The sequence below is a fragment of the Cupressus sempervirens genome, chromosome 4 (genome assembly GCF_028749045.1).
Source record: "Cupressus sempervirens isolate cs-2001-9-10 chromosome 4, ASM2874904v1, whole genome shotgun sequence".
NCBI lineage: Eukaryota > Viridiplantae > Streptophyta > Pinopsida > Cupressales > Cupressaceae > Cupressus > Cupressus sempervirens.
The window spans coordinates 328,068,497-328,087,218 of record NC_143121.1 but is presented as its reverse complement, the minus strand read 5'-3'; the positions used below and the strand labels follow the sequence as shown (position 1 = coordinate 328,087,218).

General features: G+C 35.3%; 1 protein-coding gene across 5 annotated transcripts in view; it reads left to right on the top strand.

Annotated features, from left to right (window-relative positions):
* SNI1 (negative regulator of systemic acquired resistance (SNI1)) overlaps nucleotides 1-18,722 on the top strand; it is a 212,568-nt gene that overhangs the window by 37,975 nt on the left and 155,871 nt on the right. For all 5 annotated transcript variants that reach the window (XR_016363806.1, XR_016363807.1, XM_089825098.1 and 2 more), the window contains exons 8-12: nucleotides 7,223-7,304; nucleotides 7,413-7,462; nucleotides 7,625-7,840; nucleotides 7,931-8,001; nucleotides 8,149-8,218. Coding sequence is in view for 3 of the 5 variants with exons in the window: in XM_089825098.1 (XP_089681224.1) it covers nucleotides 7,223-7,304; nucleotides 7,413-7,462; nucleotides 7,625-7,840; nucleotides 7,931-8,001; nucleotides 8,149-8,218 (489 nt within the window). In the remaining 2 variants the exon portion in view is untranslated. The remainder of the gene's footprint in view (nucleotides 1-7,222; nucleotides 7,305-7,412; nucleotides 7,463-7,624; nucleotides 7,841-7,930; nucleotides 8,002-8,148; nucleotides 8,219-18,722) is intronic.

Here is an 18,722-nt window from a genome sequence, read left to right as displayed (position 1 = left end):
CACGCCTTGACACTGTGTAGTGATATTGAGGATCCTATCTCGGGGATGCATTTGAAGGTCCTTATTGTAATCAAGGAGTTGCTCAATCTTGATTTTGATGCTTCTAATGATTTAGATTTCAAAAATTTAATGGAGAGGTTGGAATCAATTTATTTCATGGGCATGGATTCTCTTGAAGAGAGTCACTTGAATGGCGTCCTCTCACCCATGTTCCCTGTTAATGATTTGCATTGACATTCTTCAGATTGGGATAACACACTAGATGCGTGCATGGAGCAATTGGGGGTTACAAAGATGCAACATGACAACCTTCATAGTTTTGACATGGAGGAACTTAGTAAAATTTTGCTCAAGTTCCTTGATTTTGCTAGAAGGGAGAATAGGAAGGAAGTATACATCTTGGATCATGACTTTATGATGACTAAGTGGCTTCCTTGCTTCTTATTGGTCCCCAAGCCTTTGAATTTATTTCAGTGGCTTTTATTGTGGTGCTTCATTTCTATTTGCTACTTCTGGTTGCCTTGATTAGGGTTTTTAATGGATTAATTTGGGTCATTGATTTTAAATCAATCTTGGTAGTTCATTATAATTGGGGCTCCTATATAAACCCTACCCCCTCTTATTTGTAGAGGAGGTTGTTTGAGAATAGTTGCTAATATAATGCCAAAATTGTTCTACTTTTCATTATTGCATGTTGCATGGTGAATTTTTGTGATCAAGTTTGCATTATTGCATGGTTATTTACATTCCTCATTTAGAATAGCTTTTCATTCCAAGTTGTTAGATTAAATTTCAGTTCAAGTTGTTACAATAGATTTTGCTTTGAGTAGTTTAGTTTATGTGGATGGAAAGAATTGTAAATGTTCACTTATTAGACTTGAACAAATTCGAGACTAAAGGTGAAATATTGATTTGAAAACCTTTAGTATCTACCATAGAAGCTTGAACTAGGTGGGTGGAGTTGCTCGTGAGATTACACCTAGTAGAGTCCAAGTCCATCAATATTTCCGTGCATTCATTGTTCTTGGTAAAAGTAGTAGCAGATTTTAAGTTAGTGTCCAAGAGTTAAAAATTAAAGCATGTTCTCATGGCACATTCCAAAGTCAAATCATTAGAGTCTAGTTGACATGCCTTGAATGAACTAGTGCAAGTTCCCTTGATGATTCAACAAATCACATCATTGAAACTGAGGGATTATCCATAGTAAAAGAACCATGAATTCACCTTGTGATCTTACTTTGCAAGCTTAGCATAAGAAGTGACTTCATATCAAGAGAGAGTTGAATATTTGGTGTTTCCCTTCGAAACATTGAGTGTTTACTTCTGCATGTTGTAATGGACCAAAACTCTCACCAATAGGTCTAGGGTTGGCCAAGATGGAGGCCTTCAAGGCCAGATGGAACCTATGGCACATGCCATTCTGTTTGATATAATTAATTTCAAACAAGCTCCAAAACGTTGAAAAATGTGGTTGTTGAGGCATAGAGAAATATTTAGTCTCCAATCAGATAAGAATAAGACAATGGGAAAGAACATGAATTCACCAGAAGAATCCCCAAAGACCCTTCTTTTTCCTTGATTGTTATTCCTAGGTCACCAAAGGTGCCATAAAATTTTATTGGAAAGTATTAACCATTTCCTGTTAAAATCTTTGTCAAAACCTTTTATGAAGGCAAATAGAATTTTACACAACATATTAACATTCATTTTATTACACCCAACTTATTTCTTATAAACGTAGATCAAACATTATTGGCAGATTTACATTTAGTAAAAGATGAAGATTAGACTCCCGACAATTATGAATGACATATAGGACAAACATATTGAAAAATTCCAACATACTTAGAATGGTGACAGTGACAGTATCAATATTTTTTTACGATCAGGAGTCCTCTAAACTGCGACTTTTTAAGTTCCATCCATTTAGGCTATAAATGATTGAAGACAAAAATTCCAGAATTTATTAGATAGGGAAAGGTTACATATCAAGTTAAGCATATCAATCACCTCATTAGTAGTGTTCAATAGTTCTATATATCCTTAGTTTTGGCTTAAGTAAAGGAGTGTCATTCTTCCATTTAACATTGCTGCAGATTTTTATATTGAACTTAATACGAAGTGGAAGCTTAAAAATCATATATAGCTGTCTTAAAAATGGAGTGGGTATTGTTTTGGAAATCAGGAAATTGAAATTTTGACTGAATGTAAATCCAAGAACTCAAATTGCTACCATAAAAAATAGCACAAAATCTTTTGCAGATTTTAGCATTCCAACACCTCGCCAGATACTGCCTAGTGGGGCTCAATGCTTGTCATTAAATGCAAGATTCCACCACTTGGACTTGTAGTTGACAAAATCATTCTCAATTTGAGATGAACATTCATGACCATTAATCAAATGTTTCGAACTTCCATCTCCTCCAAATACTGCAGAAAACCATTCACACCTTTTTTTATTTCACTTCTGAATTTGCCTACTTTTATAGCCTTTCTTTATAGACTTCTAATCCATTGTGTACAATCCAATCAATTTTCTTCATAGAATTAAATGGAAAGACCGTCTCATCCAAAAGACACTCCATTTATAAAATAGTTGATGTAAAAACATGTCTATTCTTCAAAGAGATCTTTGTGAAGAAAAACATCGTCATTCTTTTCCACTTTTATAGAAATTACTTTTCTAGAAAGGTCTCTGACCTTTTTATTAACCTTGCTGCATTCTGAAGTAAATTGGCCCATATAGAATACCTGAAGGACATGTTTAGTTCTCTTGTGGTCACTTTTGATGCTAACTTTTTTTTTAATTGTTAAACATGCCTATTATTATATATATAATAAAAGCATGCAAATTAGAAAAAAATACAGATGTCCATCCTGTGGACCAGTCTTGCCTTCAATAGTTATCCAAAATATTCCCATCCTGACCACCCTACTTGACCAAAAATCTCCAACAAAGATAAGTCTTCAAGACCCACCCATCAGAGCACCCATGGTGGAGATAATAACAATTGCAATACAGAGAGTTACTTCAGGAAAATCAATGGAAATAGAAGAAATTGGCGAAGGACACTTAGCTTGAAACCCTTCCAAACAAAAGAAGTAGAGGCAATGCAACAATCTTAACCGGGATGATTACTGCCACCCATGAGAGCAGTTAATTCAAGCAGGGCATCCACTTTGCTTCTACCAACCGGCTCCCACGATGGCATTCTCTACCAATGGCCCTCCTTTGCCTTGTTTCTCTAGATTCTCTATATGTCTTTGGGCCATGAGTTCCTTGATGTTTGAGCCCATGGATCCCAACTTGGGCTCCCGCCCAGCTTTCCTCCTTAGCTTCATATGCACTCTAAAGAATGAAAGGACAGATGAGGGTAGGGGTATTTGGATTTGCCCGTATGCATCCAAACACCCCCCGCAGCAGCAAAGCCTTCTCTAAGCCTAGTGTTAGTGAGAAGGGATTCCATCCCTCTCCTCCACTCTTCCTTTATACATTGATTCCAAGTGTGGCATTTGTAATCTATTCCAAACACTAGACCATAAATAGGGAGGATATGTCCACGTTGGTACCATAAGATATTCCGCTCGTAGGAAATGCATACCCAAGATCATCTTGATCTAGAGTAGGAAGTTTTCATCCTTCAAAGTGAAAATGTTGTAGAGATATTCTTCAAAACTCCTCACCAAAAAGCCACCTTCGCTTTGCCAGCTTGGAGTGAAAAATATGACTTGATCTTCACAATTTGAAACCATGAACTAGCAACAAGAGAAATGTAAATGCCATCTAGAAAGATCACCTTTAAACAAACATGGAAGAAGGACATGCGAGAGGAGAGGTAATAACTCTTGCACACTTAGATTGGCATGTCCAAATGCACCTGTACAGTGTCACTCAATAATTTCTTGGTCCATGTACCTTTTTCCCTTCATTAATGGCATGCCATTCAATTTTGAAATCTCCTTGTTTTGAAAGGCAACCACGTCATCATTCCCTACCATGCCAACTACGAGCTTGGAAAAACAATTTGCCTTTTGATTTACATCACCCCTCACATGAGAAACATTAAAATTTTTGTCTGTTGAAAGGATTTCATTCACCACCATAATGAATTTGTCTAATGTTGAAAATTTGGCCCTTTCAGTAATGGCAGCATTGGTGATAATATGAGAGTTACATATTTGAGATGAAGTTTCGAAAGTGATAATTTTTTGGCTAACTTAGTAGCAAGCAGGGATCCATTGGCCTCTGCAATGTTATTCGCATCTGAAGACAATTTCGTCATGCTCCAAGCAAATGATCTTACCGCTCAAATCTTTTGCAACACACCCAGCCAACACGCCCAGCATCAGATGGTCAAGGATTCCCCCTAGATGCCCCATCGAAATTAATTATTAATCCAACCTTCTTCAGAGGGGTCCATTTCTTCGGATTCTACGTAGCATTGGAAGATGCTAAGATTCATATAAATGGATCCTATTCTTTCTCAATTAAATTTAACTTTCAAGATATTGTTTTTAAAAAATAAATCTTTTTGCTTGTAATCTAGTTTAGCATTGTGTTCATTTTGATCCCTGGACCAATAAAATCCCAGTGACACCTGCATTCATGTTTAATTTGACAAGACTATTCTGGAGAACTATGGTACTAGAATTATTTTGAATAGGTCTTCACATTCAGTTATATTCACTTCATATTCAAAACCTTTCTCCCATCTTCCAGTGGCCTCCTCATTCCAATTGTGCTAAGGAAAGTCTTCTAGCGACCAGTCAAACTCTCTCTGAAAGTTATAGCAGTTTTTGAGAGGAAATTCTTTTATTAGTGTTCCTAGTTTTTTGGACCTCATTGATGTAGTCTCTATCTTGTAAAAGATAAATATTCAATTTGTATGGTCTTTTTAAAATTCTCTATGATTACTGATCCAGTATTAGCTTCCTGAAACATGACTGAGATCTCAACAGTGTAGTAGTGAGACATAGTTGATTGGATAACTTTCCTAAACGTACTGCCCGTAATATCACAATCCTAAAAAGAATGCTTATTTATGTACATCTTGTCAAGTGCAGAATAAAGCCTTTCTTGGCCATTTTGATTTTCAATAGTGGATCGAGTAATGTTTCTTTTAGATTAGGGGCAAAAAACAGTTAATTACCTTTCCATGACAGGGTTTTAATGCTAACTTTATCTTCCTTTTGCTCTTCCATATTGTAATGCCCTTAATTTATCCAGGGAACTTTGGGCAGATTAGTCTTGTGCCATCTCTAGAGTTCACTCCTGCTATAGTCATTAGAAGCTTACCCATGCAAAACCAAAACTCATAATTCATGCCACTGATTACCTATAATTACATTGTATGTAGAGCAACCATATTTTTATTTTGAGATGGGGATATGTCGCAGGAACTTATTGAATTTTTTTTATGTATTTAATCTTAGTAAGCAAGAGTTGAGTTAGAAGAAATTGTTGGTCGAAAGCAAGATTTATCATGCTTTAGAGTCTAAATCATTCAAATTCGAGTTCACATGGGTTTTCATGGTAGGACTAAAGTTGAATATGGAGGAAAGATGATTTATAGAGGACACAAAGGTAAGTATGTACGGTGTTGTGGCTTTCTTTGGATTTACTTTTTCCCATCCAAATCTTGAAATAATACTAAAGAGGATGGATAAAAAAAGAAGAGTACAACTTGAAGCATGACAGCAACTGGGAACACGAGAGCATTATTTTGTGTGTAAAATAATTCATTGACAGGTCCTGACTCCTATGTGCTGGAGTTGTGTTATTCACAGTCACTTTAAGAGAGTAGAATTTAAATAGTACTGCAATTGCTGTTTTCCTATTTTCCCAAATAAGAGAAAAAATGTTCTTTATTTAGGAAAGAGGGAATAGAGCCAACAAAATAATTGCAAGGCCTCCCAGCAGGTTCCATTTGTAAACATACAGATATGAAGGAACTCATGTAGCCATGAGGAGTGATAGGTACAGTTCTTGACTTAAAATTTGTATAAATAGATCAACGACGATAATGTTACTGGAATTAACAGAAAATAGCTGTTAATTATCATCTCAGAAATTCTTAAAACTGTCAATCTGTGTATTTAATCATCTAAAAATGGTCGTTAGTGGCATAATTCTAACAAAGAGGAAATGTAAAAATGCATGATAATGGCCAAGATGGTGGTCTAAGCCACTGCATAACTAGTGAATCTCAACCATGAGTTTATTTCCTGCAACAGTAGAAAACAATGACTTTTCATTATGAACTTTGTCCTCAATAAAAGGATAAATAATGAACTGCACAAGGGTGGCAGGAAACCATGATTCTTCAGTGTGAACCTTGTCCTCAATAGAATGATAAGTCACAAACTGCATATGAAGATTTTGAAGGGTTTTAACTGCACGAGGGTTTTTCTTAAATAGTTAAAAATATTGTAAATACATCAATAATTTCATTCAACAAAATTTGCAACATCTATTTTGAGATAAATCAAGTTAGCAGGTAATAGATTACATCTTTGCTTTTTCGTCAAGTTCATATCGTAGCAGGGAAAATATTTTCAGCTTTAACAGAGGGACGAGAGCCACTTCTGGAAGAGTGGTCTTCAACCTTTGTAACAGGCACCTTTTTTATTTCTGAATTGTTTTTTCGGTAGATAAATTTTTAGCTAGCTTGGAAAAATGCTAGGAAAAAAAAGCAACTTTGCTTTGAAACATAACTGGTAAAGCGAAAGATCACAAAAAATTCAATAGGCATACAAAAATAGAGTAGCACAAAGAATCAAAAGCCTGAGGTCCTTCATCAGTGAGGGCAATAATCAAAGATGGATATATAAACTTAAACAGGTGTTTTCATTGATTTCGTAGAACCAATAGACAAATTTTTATCTGCCATTGAAAAATAGTAGAGCAAAAAGCAACAAAACTTTGAAACTATAACTGGTAAAGCTAGAGAACAAAAACATTGTAAATATAGGCATACAGGAATAGAGTAGTGCAAAGGATCAATAGCCCTACATCCGTCATTGATAAAAGTCATCATGAGACAAACAGTTCTTGTGATTCCTGGAAACCCTAACCGTGATGCCTTTCCACAAGCTTGAGAAATGCCTTTCACTTTTTTTTGTAATTCGATGGTGCAATTAGGGAAAATTTAAAAATTCTATTTGGGACATAGATTGTTTCATTCGTTTAATTTCTTTTCTAAGCCACTTATTGTTGTTACAGATCATGTCAAAGATAATGATGTTCCAGTATGTTGTCACTCTTCTTAAAATGGATTTTATTTCTCGCTATCAGGTGTTTAAATGTAAGCATTGGATTTATTGTGCTTTGCCTCTAGATTTGAATTTTGATTTGAACTCATTGATAATCAACAAACACGTGAACAATTTAACTGGCCAGTCTTTTGTTGCAGTGAACCTGAAATGGCCCATTATACGAAATTCCTTCCTTAACCAGCTATTGGTAATGTGCATTTATTTTAATATTTTAGATAAATATAGTGGAATTTTTTTTTTCTCTGGCACATCATGGAGCATAATGCAAGTGATAGCTTATCTCTACTTTGGTATAATAGCAAAGACAGCAGAATCCCATTCACATTCCAAGCAATTCTGGTTCTTGCAGGGATCACAAAGAGCAAATTTTAAAAATCTAGTAAAAAATTTGATGCATATTGTTGCTGTAACAACTAGAGATGATTCCCCAATGGATCTTGACACTGAACATAATTCAGATTGTATACCCAATGAGCCTTCACAGAAACAAAACCTGGCAGCACACCTTACAGAAACTGAGTTTAGACATACACTCTGCCAATCTGTAGAGACACTGCTTACACTGGTAATGACTATTCTATTAACTCTCTACAAATATTTTTTCCTAGACAGCTATAGTGAACTTAATATTCTGGTTACATGTCATGAAAAACAGGTGATGGAATTAGACATCCTTAAGAAAGAAGCAAACCAAAATAGGTGGACATCTCGATCAGATGGTTCTCGGTAAGTAACTTATGTCATTGGATGCTAAGTGATTAATTACTTCTAAACAGCATTAGTTTCTACCGGTAAAATGATATATATATCTTAAATTTGGGAATTTCAACTAGAATCTTGTTTTTCATTCACTTCTCTGTGTGATTCACATAGGACACCTGTTTTGGAGATTGTCATAGATGAATTATCTTACAACAAGGAACTTATATCTCCATATCTTCAGGTAATTATTAGATTTTCTAATAAAAATTAAAGTAATATTGGACTATTAATTTATAATGGTCAGTTGAATCCCCAGGATAAACTTTAGGAATATTATTTTGTTCTTTTTGTTACTCATCTTATCCTTAATGGATAAACTTTTGTATCTCTTATTTAAGGAGTCTTTTGTTGCTTTGTTAATATCGAATATCTTGGTAATCTTTTTTGTGTTTTTACTCTTTGTAATATGGTATTCAAGCCGAGATGACACATTGGGATCGATCAAGGCATGAATTATATGGATTTGTGTGAAGTGTTTTTGATGATTTTGCACAAAATTGCAGTTCCATTGCATGTCTGTTTTGAGCAAAACTTGTGGGTTTTCTCTATGAAACTCGAACCATTGTGCTACAGTTGTTGGTCTATAATCCCATTTGTTAAAATATGATAGCATTGGTCAGAATTCAAGGACAAACCAGCATGGCAGCTGTATGCATATGTCTGTGCATGTATGTATACCAGTTCACCATGTGAACTGATATACATGCATACACACACATATACAGACTTCAAAATTATCTTGCTGAGATCATCCTTGTATCGAACTGACATCATCATTATCAATTAAGTATGGAAACCTGAGCGATCAGATTATATCTAACTCTTGGATTGGGCATTAAATCCCTGATCAAATCGATTGAATGAAGATCATATGAGATTCAGTAATGATCTTCTATATTCAGATCCGAGGCTTTAACGTTGAAATTGACTTTTTCATGCCCGATAACCATAGGTTATCTTGATAATTTGTTTAGTGACTAATCATACCTGATAACCTTCAGGTCTGTTGGCATAATTAAGTTTATGCCTTTGTGTCTCTTCAAAGACACATGTAGTTGAACAGTCACAACCACCCTCTATATGCTTCTTGACTACAATATATAAGATGATCGATCACAAGAGATATATTATCGAAATTCATAAATGATTATATCTCTTCAGTTCGAGACTGCAGTACTGTGATCGAATTGCATACAGACTTTACATTTAGTTTTCAGAATTGACTTAATTCATATCCATCAAATCTACAAATAAGCCATAACCATAACAGTCCGATCATAAGTTTAATTAACATTTACATGGTATCAGAGCCAAGTTTAAGGCAGATCCAAAATTAAACTTGAGAAATCAGATTGCTCACCTTGATATATGTTTTATGTACGAATGCAATGTTCACAAAGACAAACGGTGGATATTGTTCTATGCATATGCTATGTTGGCTTTTTACAGGTCGTCAATCATGGGATTTCGTAGGCACCCACGGAAAGAACAAAGGAGCAATCCAATCAACTCTTCGATCTTCCCGTGAAGAGGAAGCAAATGATTGTTTAATCTGATTAGTCATGGTTTAGATTCAGTCACATCGATATTTGCCCAAGCCCTTTGTTTTGGTTAGTTATCTTCTTTCGGTAAACAAGAACGCATTTGGTCCAGTTGGCAATTGAAATCAGGTGCTTAATACCTTTTAATGAAATGTTGTCAAGTTATGATGCGAGATGAACAAGGACTGCAAGTCACATGAAAAGGTGAAGGCAAGAATATTTGGGAGAGAAACATATGTTAGAATGAACAATTCTTGCTTTGGCTTGATCCTTGACTACGCGAGATGAATGAATAAATACAGTGCAAGATTAATGGGGTAATTCATTTTTCCAAAGCCCTACACTAATATCTAGTATAGTCGATCCATGCATCTGCGGTAATGTTCGATTTGAAGCCCTGTTGATGATGTAACTACGTTGAAACGATTGCTTTAAAGCAAATGAAATAAACATGTGCGATGCTTGAATCCCCATTGTCTATATGATGTTTTTAGATTCCTGAGATAAAAATATAATTAAGCTTTGAGGAAGAAAAAGGGTCTGGAGACCAAAACACTAATTCTTTCTTCTTAGAGGCCAAGTTATTTGCTGCACAGAAATCAGAGGATAACGGTAGAAGCCTTGATTTTTTTCTTTAGAGGACTTGGAGGCTGTTGCCCCTCAAGCCTATTATTGGCCAGATTGAGAGTATTCAAGCTACTAAGATCTGCAAGCTCTTGTAGGAGGAGAGCTTCAAGTTGATTATTAGAGAGATGCAACACTTTCAGCTTTACTAATTTACCAAGCGAAGTGAGAACCGTTCCTGATAATTTGCTGCTCCTCAAGTCAAGAAATCATTGTAGATTCTCAATCATTCCAATCTCCATTGGAATGGATCCCACGAGAGAATTGTTTGACATGTTTCCCGATAGCTAGTTTTTTTTGCATGTTTAAGACATTGAGGGCAACCAAGTTTCGCAGGTGGGAAGGTACATCTCCAGATAGTCGATTGTTGTCCAGAAACAACGTTAATAAATTTGTACAGTTGGAGAGCTGTGGAGGAATAGTTCCATATAGAAAATTGAAAAACAGTCTCAACTCCCCCAGTTTCTGCAGAATATCCAAGTTGGGGAGGAATTTCTCCCTCAAATCTAGGATTTGTCAAATCTAATGATAGGTATGATCTTGGTGAAGACAACGAAACCAAGCTTCCACTCAGCATGTTGTTTGAGAAAATTACCCTTGTTAACTTTTTGCACTTGGAAAGCTCACGAGGAAGAGACCCTTCTAAGGAATTATTGTACACAAGCAAAAATTGAAATCCTTCAAGAAGTCCAAAAGTAGCAAGAATTCTTCCCGAGAGGCTATTGTCCGCCAAGTCCAATGTTGCCAGATTTTTGCACTCCCCCAAACCCGATGGAATCTTATCATCCAAGTCATTCCGTGTGAAATGTTGCCAGGCAGCTGATTTTCATATAGATACAAAATTTCCAGGTTCTCAAGTTGTCCTATTGCCGATGGAATCTCCCTAGTAGTTGACTGTGGTACAAAGATATAATTTGTAAATTGGTCAGATTACCAATGCTTGGAGGGATGTTTCCTGTCAAGCAATTATTGTGCAGTAGAAGATTGACGAGATTGATTAAGCTGTCAATATTGGAGGGAAGTGAACTGCTGAGCTCATTATTGGAAACATCTAGCTGCTCCAAGTATGAATAATTGACTACCTTTTGGAATGCCTGCCTCCAATGAAGCCATTAAAGGACAAATAAAGATGTCTCAATGCTATGCTCTCACAAACCCTTTTCGGAATAGTGCCTTGTAGAGAATTATTTGACAAAACGAGAAACTCTAGATTCTTCGGCATGCCAAGCTGGGTGGGAATGATCCTAGTAAGATTGTTGCGAGACAAATCTAAAGTCTGAAGCCGCAGAAGCACAATGAGTTCCGATGGAACATGATCACTAAGTGTGTTCCCAAGCTGATTCAAGTAAACAAAAGTACTAAGCTTACCAAACTCAGGAGGCACATGTCCAGTCAGAGTATTGTTGGCCAAATTCAGTTTGATAAGCTGCTGGAGGGTGCCGAGTGTAGGTGGGATTCTTACTTCCAAATTGATATTTGTAAGAGACATCACTAGATGCCGCTACATTGCATAAATTCCTTGGGAATTGTGCCATTGAGTCTTTTCTCTCGTAAATTCAATGTTTGAAGCTCTGCCAACTATCCTAGTTTGGGTGGTACAGGGCCACCCAACAAACAAGTAACAAGCCTCAATATTGTTGACTTGTTCAAATTTTCAAGCTCGACAGGAATCGTTCCCTACAAGTCATTATCTCAAATTCTTAGAAAAGTGAGCTCTGTGAACATGCCCAACTCCTTTGTAATGCTTCTAGAGAGCCCATTAGAATGGGATAACTAGAGGATTTGATTAAATTGATCTTCGAGGATAGATGGATACTTAAATGCTTACGGTCATGAGAATAAGTTGATAGTTGAAACATTATCAAAGGAGAAGAAAATAACATTACTTTAGAAGCAAACCTTGGATGAGGAGGTTGGGAGGTTGACGAATATAGTTTGAGCTTTAGAAGGAAGCCAAAATAGCATGAATGCCTGATGTAGCCAAACTAGGGGATAAATCCATAATTAATTACATTCACTCATGTTACTGTGGAATTAGACAAGTAAATTTGTGTATGGAAAGTCGCTCTTGTGAACAGTATGTTTTTTTATTAAAACTAATAAATCATGTTCCTAATAACGAGTACATTTGAAGAAGATATTTTCCATATTGGACTATATGAACAAAACATGCCTCTGTGACAGAGGGAGTAGCTTAAGGATCTACATATTTTGGCATCCAACAATATTGATTCAAAGGGAGTAGACCATGATGAAAGATTTTTTTCTAACTTTTAGTTGAGGTGCATTATCACTAAAGAACAAACGACCTACATTCTCACCAAGCCTCATTGCTAGAGAGAGGTTTTGTGTACTTTTGGGACAATCTTGATACGTTGGAGAATTAAGCTTCATTTGAAAAAGGAACTTCAGCATGAGTAATTTTTTATTTGTATCCTTGCATATTCTTTCTTTTGAGAGAGAAGTTTGAAGTGAAAATCATTATTTTCACCCTATGAATTGAGCCATAGTGGATCCACCCTCTGATATGGTTCATGGTAGATATCATGTGTATGATAACATGACAACACCAAGTGAAAGAATCCGTGCTCTGTATTTGATATCATGGCTTCGTAGATGTTTAATTTAATGTATAAACTCTTTTGTTATATGTGTGATTCTATGACTTTATGGGCCCCCTATTTACATTATTGAAAGGTGACGATCTTTTTGATAATGTATACTTTTATTCAACATTGTAAGGTGACGACTTTACAATGTTCACTATCACGAGGAATATCATGTTGACTTGATATTAATGGAAATGTCTTGATAGTTAATATCTCTTGGACTTATTGATAGATATCATGCTGACTTGATATCGACTGTGTATCAATATGGTTTTTATGAGATAATCATGGTGGATTTCTGTGACGTAATATCCGCGGACATGCCATGATATGTTATGGTAGACATCATGTGACGTGATGTTTGTGCACATACCATAACTAGGATATAGGAATGTCATGTGACTTGATGTTCTATATATGATGAGTTAGGTGATATCTAAACCAATTCATACATAGTTACCTTCCCTAGTAAGAGGGAGTGCTAAGATATGATAATGTATGTCAGAATTCAAGGATAGACCAACATGGCAACTGTATGCACATGTGTGTGCATGTATGTATACCAGCTCACCACGTGAACTGATATACATGCATACACACATATACATAGACATTAAAATTATCTTGCTGAGATCATACTTGTATTGAACTGACATCATCATCATTATCAATTAAATATGAAAATTGGAGTGATCAGGTTGTGTCTAACTCTTGGATTGGGCAGTAAATCCTTGATCACATCGATTGAATGAAGATCATATGAGAGCGAGTTATTATCTTCTATATTCAGATAAGAGGCTTTAATGTTGAAATTGGCTTTCATGCTCGATAACCATGGGTTCTCATGATAATTTTTTTGGTGACTAATCATACTTGATAACATTCAGGTCTGTTGGCTAATTAAGTTTATGCCTTCGTGTCTCTTCAAAGCAAAGTAACGAGACTCGGACCCAGCTCGGACTCGGCAAGGGTAACTTGATTCATGACCCGGCTCGGACTTGCCTGTGACTCGGTAGTGACTTGGAAAAGTGATAAAACCCTTGAAATTTAGAGATTTTTTTGGATTTAAATTAATTCCATGCACCCATTCTTGAATAAAGATTAAAGACTAACATTATAAAATAGAAGGTAATTTGATCACATACATAACATACATCGATTACGTAACTACAAAGGCAAAATAAAATAAAATTAGCCAAGTTGGATGAGTCGGCTGAGTCACCCAGCCGAGTCAGGCAAGTCAAGCAAGTCAGCCGAGTTGACCTGTTGAGCCAGGGTCATGGGTCATTTTGACTCGGCTGAGGTAACTTGACTCGCTGACTTAGAGGACTTGCCTGACTCACGGCGAGTCTCGTTACTATGCTTCAAAGAGACATGTAGTTGAATAGTCACAACCGCCCTCTATATGCCTCTTGACTAGAATATATAAGATGATCAATCACAAGAGATAAATTATCGAAATTCATAAAATGATGAATATCTCTTTAGATCGAGATTGCAGTACTGTGATCCAATTGCATTCAAACTTCGCATTTAGTTTTCAGAATTGACTTAATTCATATTGTTAATATTTGGTAACTTCAGTTGGATAAACTTCTAAGACAAAACTGAAGTTATATATATATATATATATATATATATATATATATATATATATATATATATATATATATATATATATATATATATATATATATATAGGTATGTGTACTTAAATAACAAATTGTTATATTAATTATATATTAAGGAATAGACATGTCTCATGAACGGACATGTCCATCCATGTCTCATCCACAATACATAGAGAGATTGCTGCCCTTTGGACACACATACTGAACAAAGGCAATGCTATTACATTTGTAGTGATCATCGAAAACCAACATGGAATTAGAGCTGGAATGAATTTCTGGGATCCACATAAAAATTGCAAACACTAGTCTTTTGAAATGAGGAGATTGACAACATGAAGAAATATTAAATTTCAAGTAGACTTGTACAGATATGAGAAGACAAATTAACAATCCTTATTCATAGTTTATCAAGAGCACTGTCCTCATATGAATAGACTGTTAAGGAAGTAGTGTTTGTCACAGAATGAGAAAAGCCACGAATATGACTATTCGAAATTGCAAAAGAAATGATTGATTTCAACAAACTTACTAATTGATTCCCGCAAGTCAATGGATTAGGTAGTGTAAACATCAAAATAATCGACAGTATTAGAGTAAGGCTCCGACACACGTATTGTGAAAACTTATTCCTTACGTATGGGAATAACCCACCAATTGCACCACTGTTTTTCAAACTTAGTTTTTACTTATGGTAATGCAAATGAAATCATACAGTTGATTCAGTGCTGTATCTTGGTGGCATTGCCAACTTATAATTTCTTGTGCTCACATCGCCTGCCACTCCGCAATACCATGGTTAAAGAAAACTACTGCTTTGAGGAATCTTACACAAAGATGTTGATTTTGTAAGTTCTATTTGTTGTCCTGCATTTTGTCACCACAAAATGCTGGTAATAGTACAAAACTTTTCAAACTAGTTTCACATCTCTCTAAGTTAAATTTGTTATTCAATTGCTTAATGTTGATCGATCAATCAACTCCAATTCCCATATCAAATTCTTTCACTGGAGGCTTTCGTCAAGTCCTTTTTTGTTTTTTTGTTTGTCAAGCCTATGCTTGATTTTTGAGGACTTCATCATCATTTTCTTTGCTTTTGAGTTTGTGTTTGTTGGTTTTTAGTCTTTTGGTTTTGCTCAAGGCATGGCTTTCGGTTTACCTTTCGATTTGATCTAACCTAGAGCTTAATCGGAGTTGTTAGTCAAAAGATATAACCATTTTAGTGCCCAAAAAGTGGATCTTTTTGATGCAACAACATGAATTAAAAATATCATGTTATATTTCTAATTTGACATTCTTTTTTTTGAAAAATATAACTTAAATTCACTTTATGTTATGTTTGTAAGTTACTTTATCAATTAAATTTTCACTTAAAGTAACTATAGTGCACTTTATGTTATATTTTTAAGTTTGTTTTCTTTTTGATTTTTCACTTAAGTGACCATATTAACCTGTGTCACAAGGTTCGCCGAATTTTCGGCTTCAGGTTCGAAATTCGGCGAACCTAAAGAAATATTAAAAAATTCGTATAAGTTCGGCCTAAATTCGTCGTTTCTGAAACCTTGAGTGCAGATAACTCTGTGTATTGGTCGTAGGTTGTCATTTCTAAACCGTGAGTGCAGGGGAGTCCATGTACAGGTGAGTGAGTCCGTGTACAGTCACAGGGGAGTCCGTGTAATGGGTCGTCTTCTTTCCCGTCTGCTTTCTCGTGTAGTCACAGGGGAGTTTGTGTAATGAGTCTTCTTCTTTCCTGCCTGCTTTCTCTTGAACGAACGGTGTCTTCTTTCCATGTATGAACTTAATACCCTGCGAACGGCGTCTGAGAAAACTCCGACTCCGCTTCCATTCCTCCCGTCAACAGTTTGGGGTATAATTATTTTGTAATGTTTCGAGATTATTTAGGTTTGGTTTTATTTAATAGTTTTGAATTTTTATTATAGTATGTTTAATGTATTAAAAGTATATAATTTTAGGTTTACTTGATATTTATACCAAAAAAATTGTTATTATTATTAATATTTAATTTATTATTGTTATGAATTTTATATTATTTATCAAATATTAAAATATGTCAATATTATTTTATATTATATAATAATAAATAGTCTGTGCTTATAAATTATAATTAAACATCACAATACTTATATTATTTATCAATTATTAAAATATAATATAATAAAAATAAGTATATATTTATATATTTTTTAAATTACATTGGACGAATTTAATGTCGAATTTTTAAAGATTTTTTTGACTTGTCGAACTTCATCCGAATTTCATAGTCGTCGAACTCGAACTCGAACTCGAACCTTGTGACTTAGATATTAACTATATAGTTCAATTTTATTTTTGACATTTAAATCAATTGCTCTAGTAGATATTACTTATTAAATGATATTTACATGTTATATTGTTAATATGATATGTAAATATAATTAATGTCCCATTTAAGTAATATTTTTTTGAAATCAAATTGACATGTGCTTATTAAATCACTTAAAGTCATCAAAAGTAGACCCTTTTCATGTCATTGCATGTAAAAGTCATCAAAAGTGGACTTTTTTCATGCCTTTGCATGTAAAATCCAACTTAATGTTTAAAAGTCATCAAAACTGGACCTTTTTGATGCCATTGTATGTAAACTCACTTAAAATATGCAATGACTTCAACAAGGTGAGCTTTTGCCTTGAGTTGCATATGCATGCTTTTAAATATGCATTCACCTCCAAAAGGTGCGTTTTGCATTAGAACACATGCTCTTGCCCTTCCAAAACCCGTTTTGGGAGAAACTTCATGCAATGGACTCTCAAGAACACATTTTTGAAGCTTTTGCTTGATTTCCTCCATGAAATTTCTTGAAATCTTCTTCATTGGGGTCGTTTTTGCAAATCTATGGGTTTCTAAACATTGAATGTTGAGATTTCATGCTAAAAAACGTTATTTTGAACTCCAGTCATGGGCACTTGTTGGAGGAAAACACTTAAAATCTTCATTTTTGGCTCACGTGTTTGCAAGAGTAGGCGTTTTGGCATGTTTTGTGGTTTTTAATACATCTTGGCTCTCATTTTTGTGTTTAGAAACCAAAAACATTTTGTTTCATACCATTGGAGATTCACGTTTTTTGCAAAAATGTCCCATGGGCATGCATTTTCCAAAAACGTTGGAATTTTGAGCTTTCTTAGGGGACGTTTTTGGCATTGCCCATCTAAACCGCCTCATTTGCTGCCCACTACAGATTCCTCTTTTAAAGTTTGAAAAGGTCTAAGTTTCTTGAAGAAATTTTCATTATTGGAGGTTTTCCCTCCTTCATTTTTGGTACTTAATCATCTTGTAACCGGGCATATTCTTTCTTGCTAATAAATTTGTGTTTATCTTGCTGATTTTATGCACATTTTAGCTTGATGATTTACAGTTGTTGAAATTGTTGCCATGAAAAGTGTATTTTTCTTTTAAAAATGATGAAATGGTTCATTTTCATGTTTTTGGTTTTTTCCCAAACTTCAAATTTGAAATTGCATATTGAAGTGCTTTGCTTGTTGACATGTTTGAGTCATTTGCCAAAGATACGTTTTTCTTTTGAATTTTTTATGTTTTGTGTGCTTGTTTTCTGGTTTTTCACCATTTTGAAGAGTTGCAAGTTCTTTCCCAAGAACTTGGTCAAGTTTCATTTCACTTCATCTTCCATTTCATGTGAGAGCATCATCACATTCTGTTTCCATCTTTCATGTCACAACATTTTTCATCTCATTCGTCAAATGCGATTACATGTTTTACATCTCATTTACCATCCGCACATGCATGTAATTTCAATTTCCACTTCCATTTTCACTCATCTCTGTAATGTTCTCGAACAGTTTTGGTAATGTTCCCGAAAGTTTTGGAGATGCTTCCGAACGTTTTCTTCTCTGATACCATTGTAATGTTCTGTTCTTGGCAGTATTCGGTTGTTCATGCTACACGACCTTAGTTGCTCGTGTTGTGCGGCCTTAGCTCGTGCTGTGCGGCCTCAGTTGCCTGTGTTGTACAACCTTAGTTGCTTGTGCTGCGCGGCCTTAGTTGCTTGTGCTGCGCGGCCACAATTGCTCGTCCTGCGCAGCCTCAGTTGCCCATATTGTGCGGTAGTCAAGGGGGATAATTGGCGGAGATGAAGCTCAGATAACTTGTACATGTGTGAAAAGATCAGCCGTACAATGCAATGGGGGGTTCATACAGTGGAGAAAAGAGAAGAAAGTACGGATTTTCTGTCCAAGGATTTCATACAGTGCTGGAGAGGTTGTACGGTA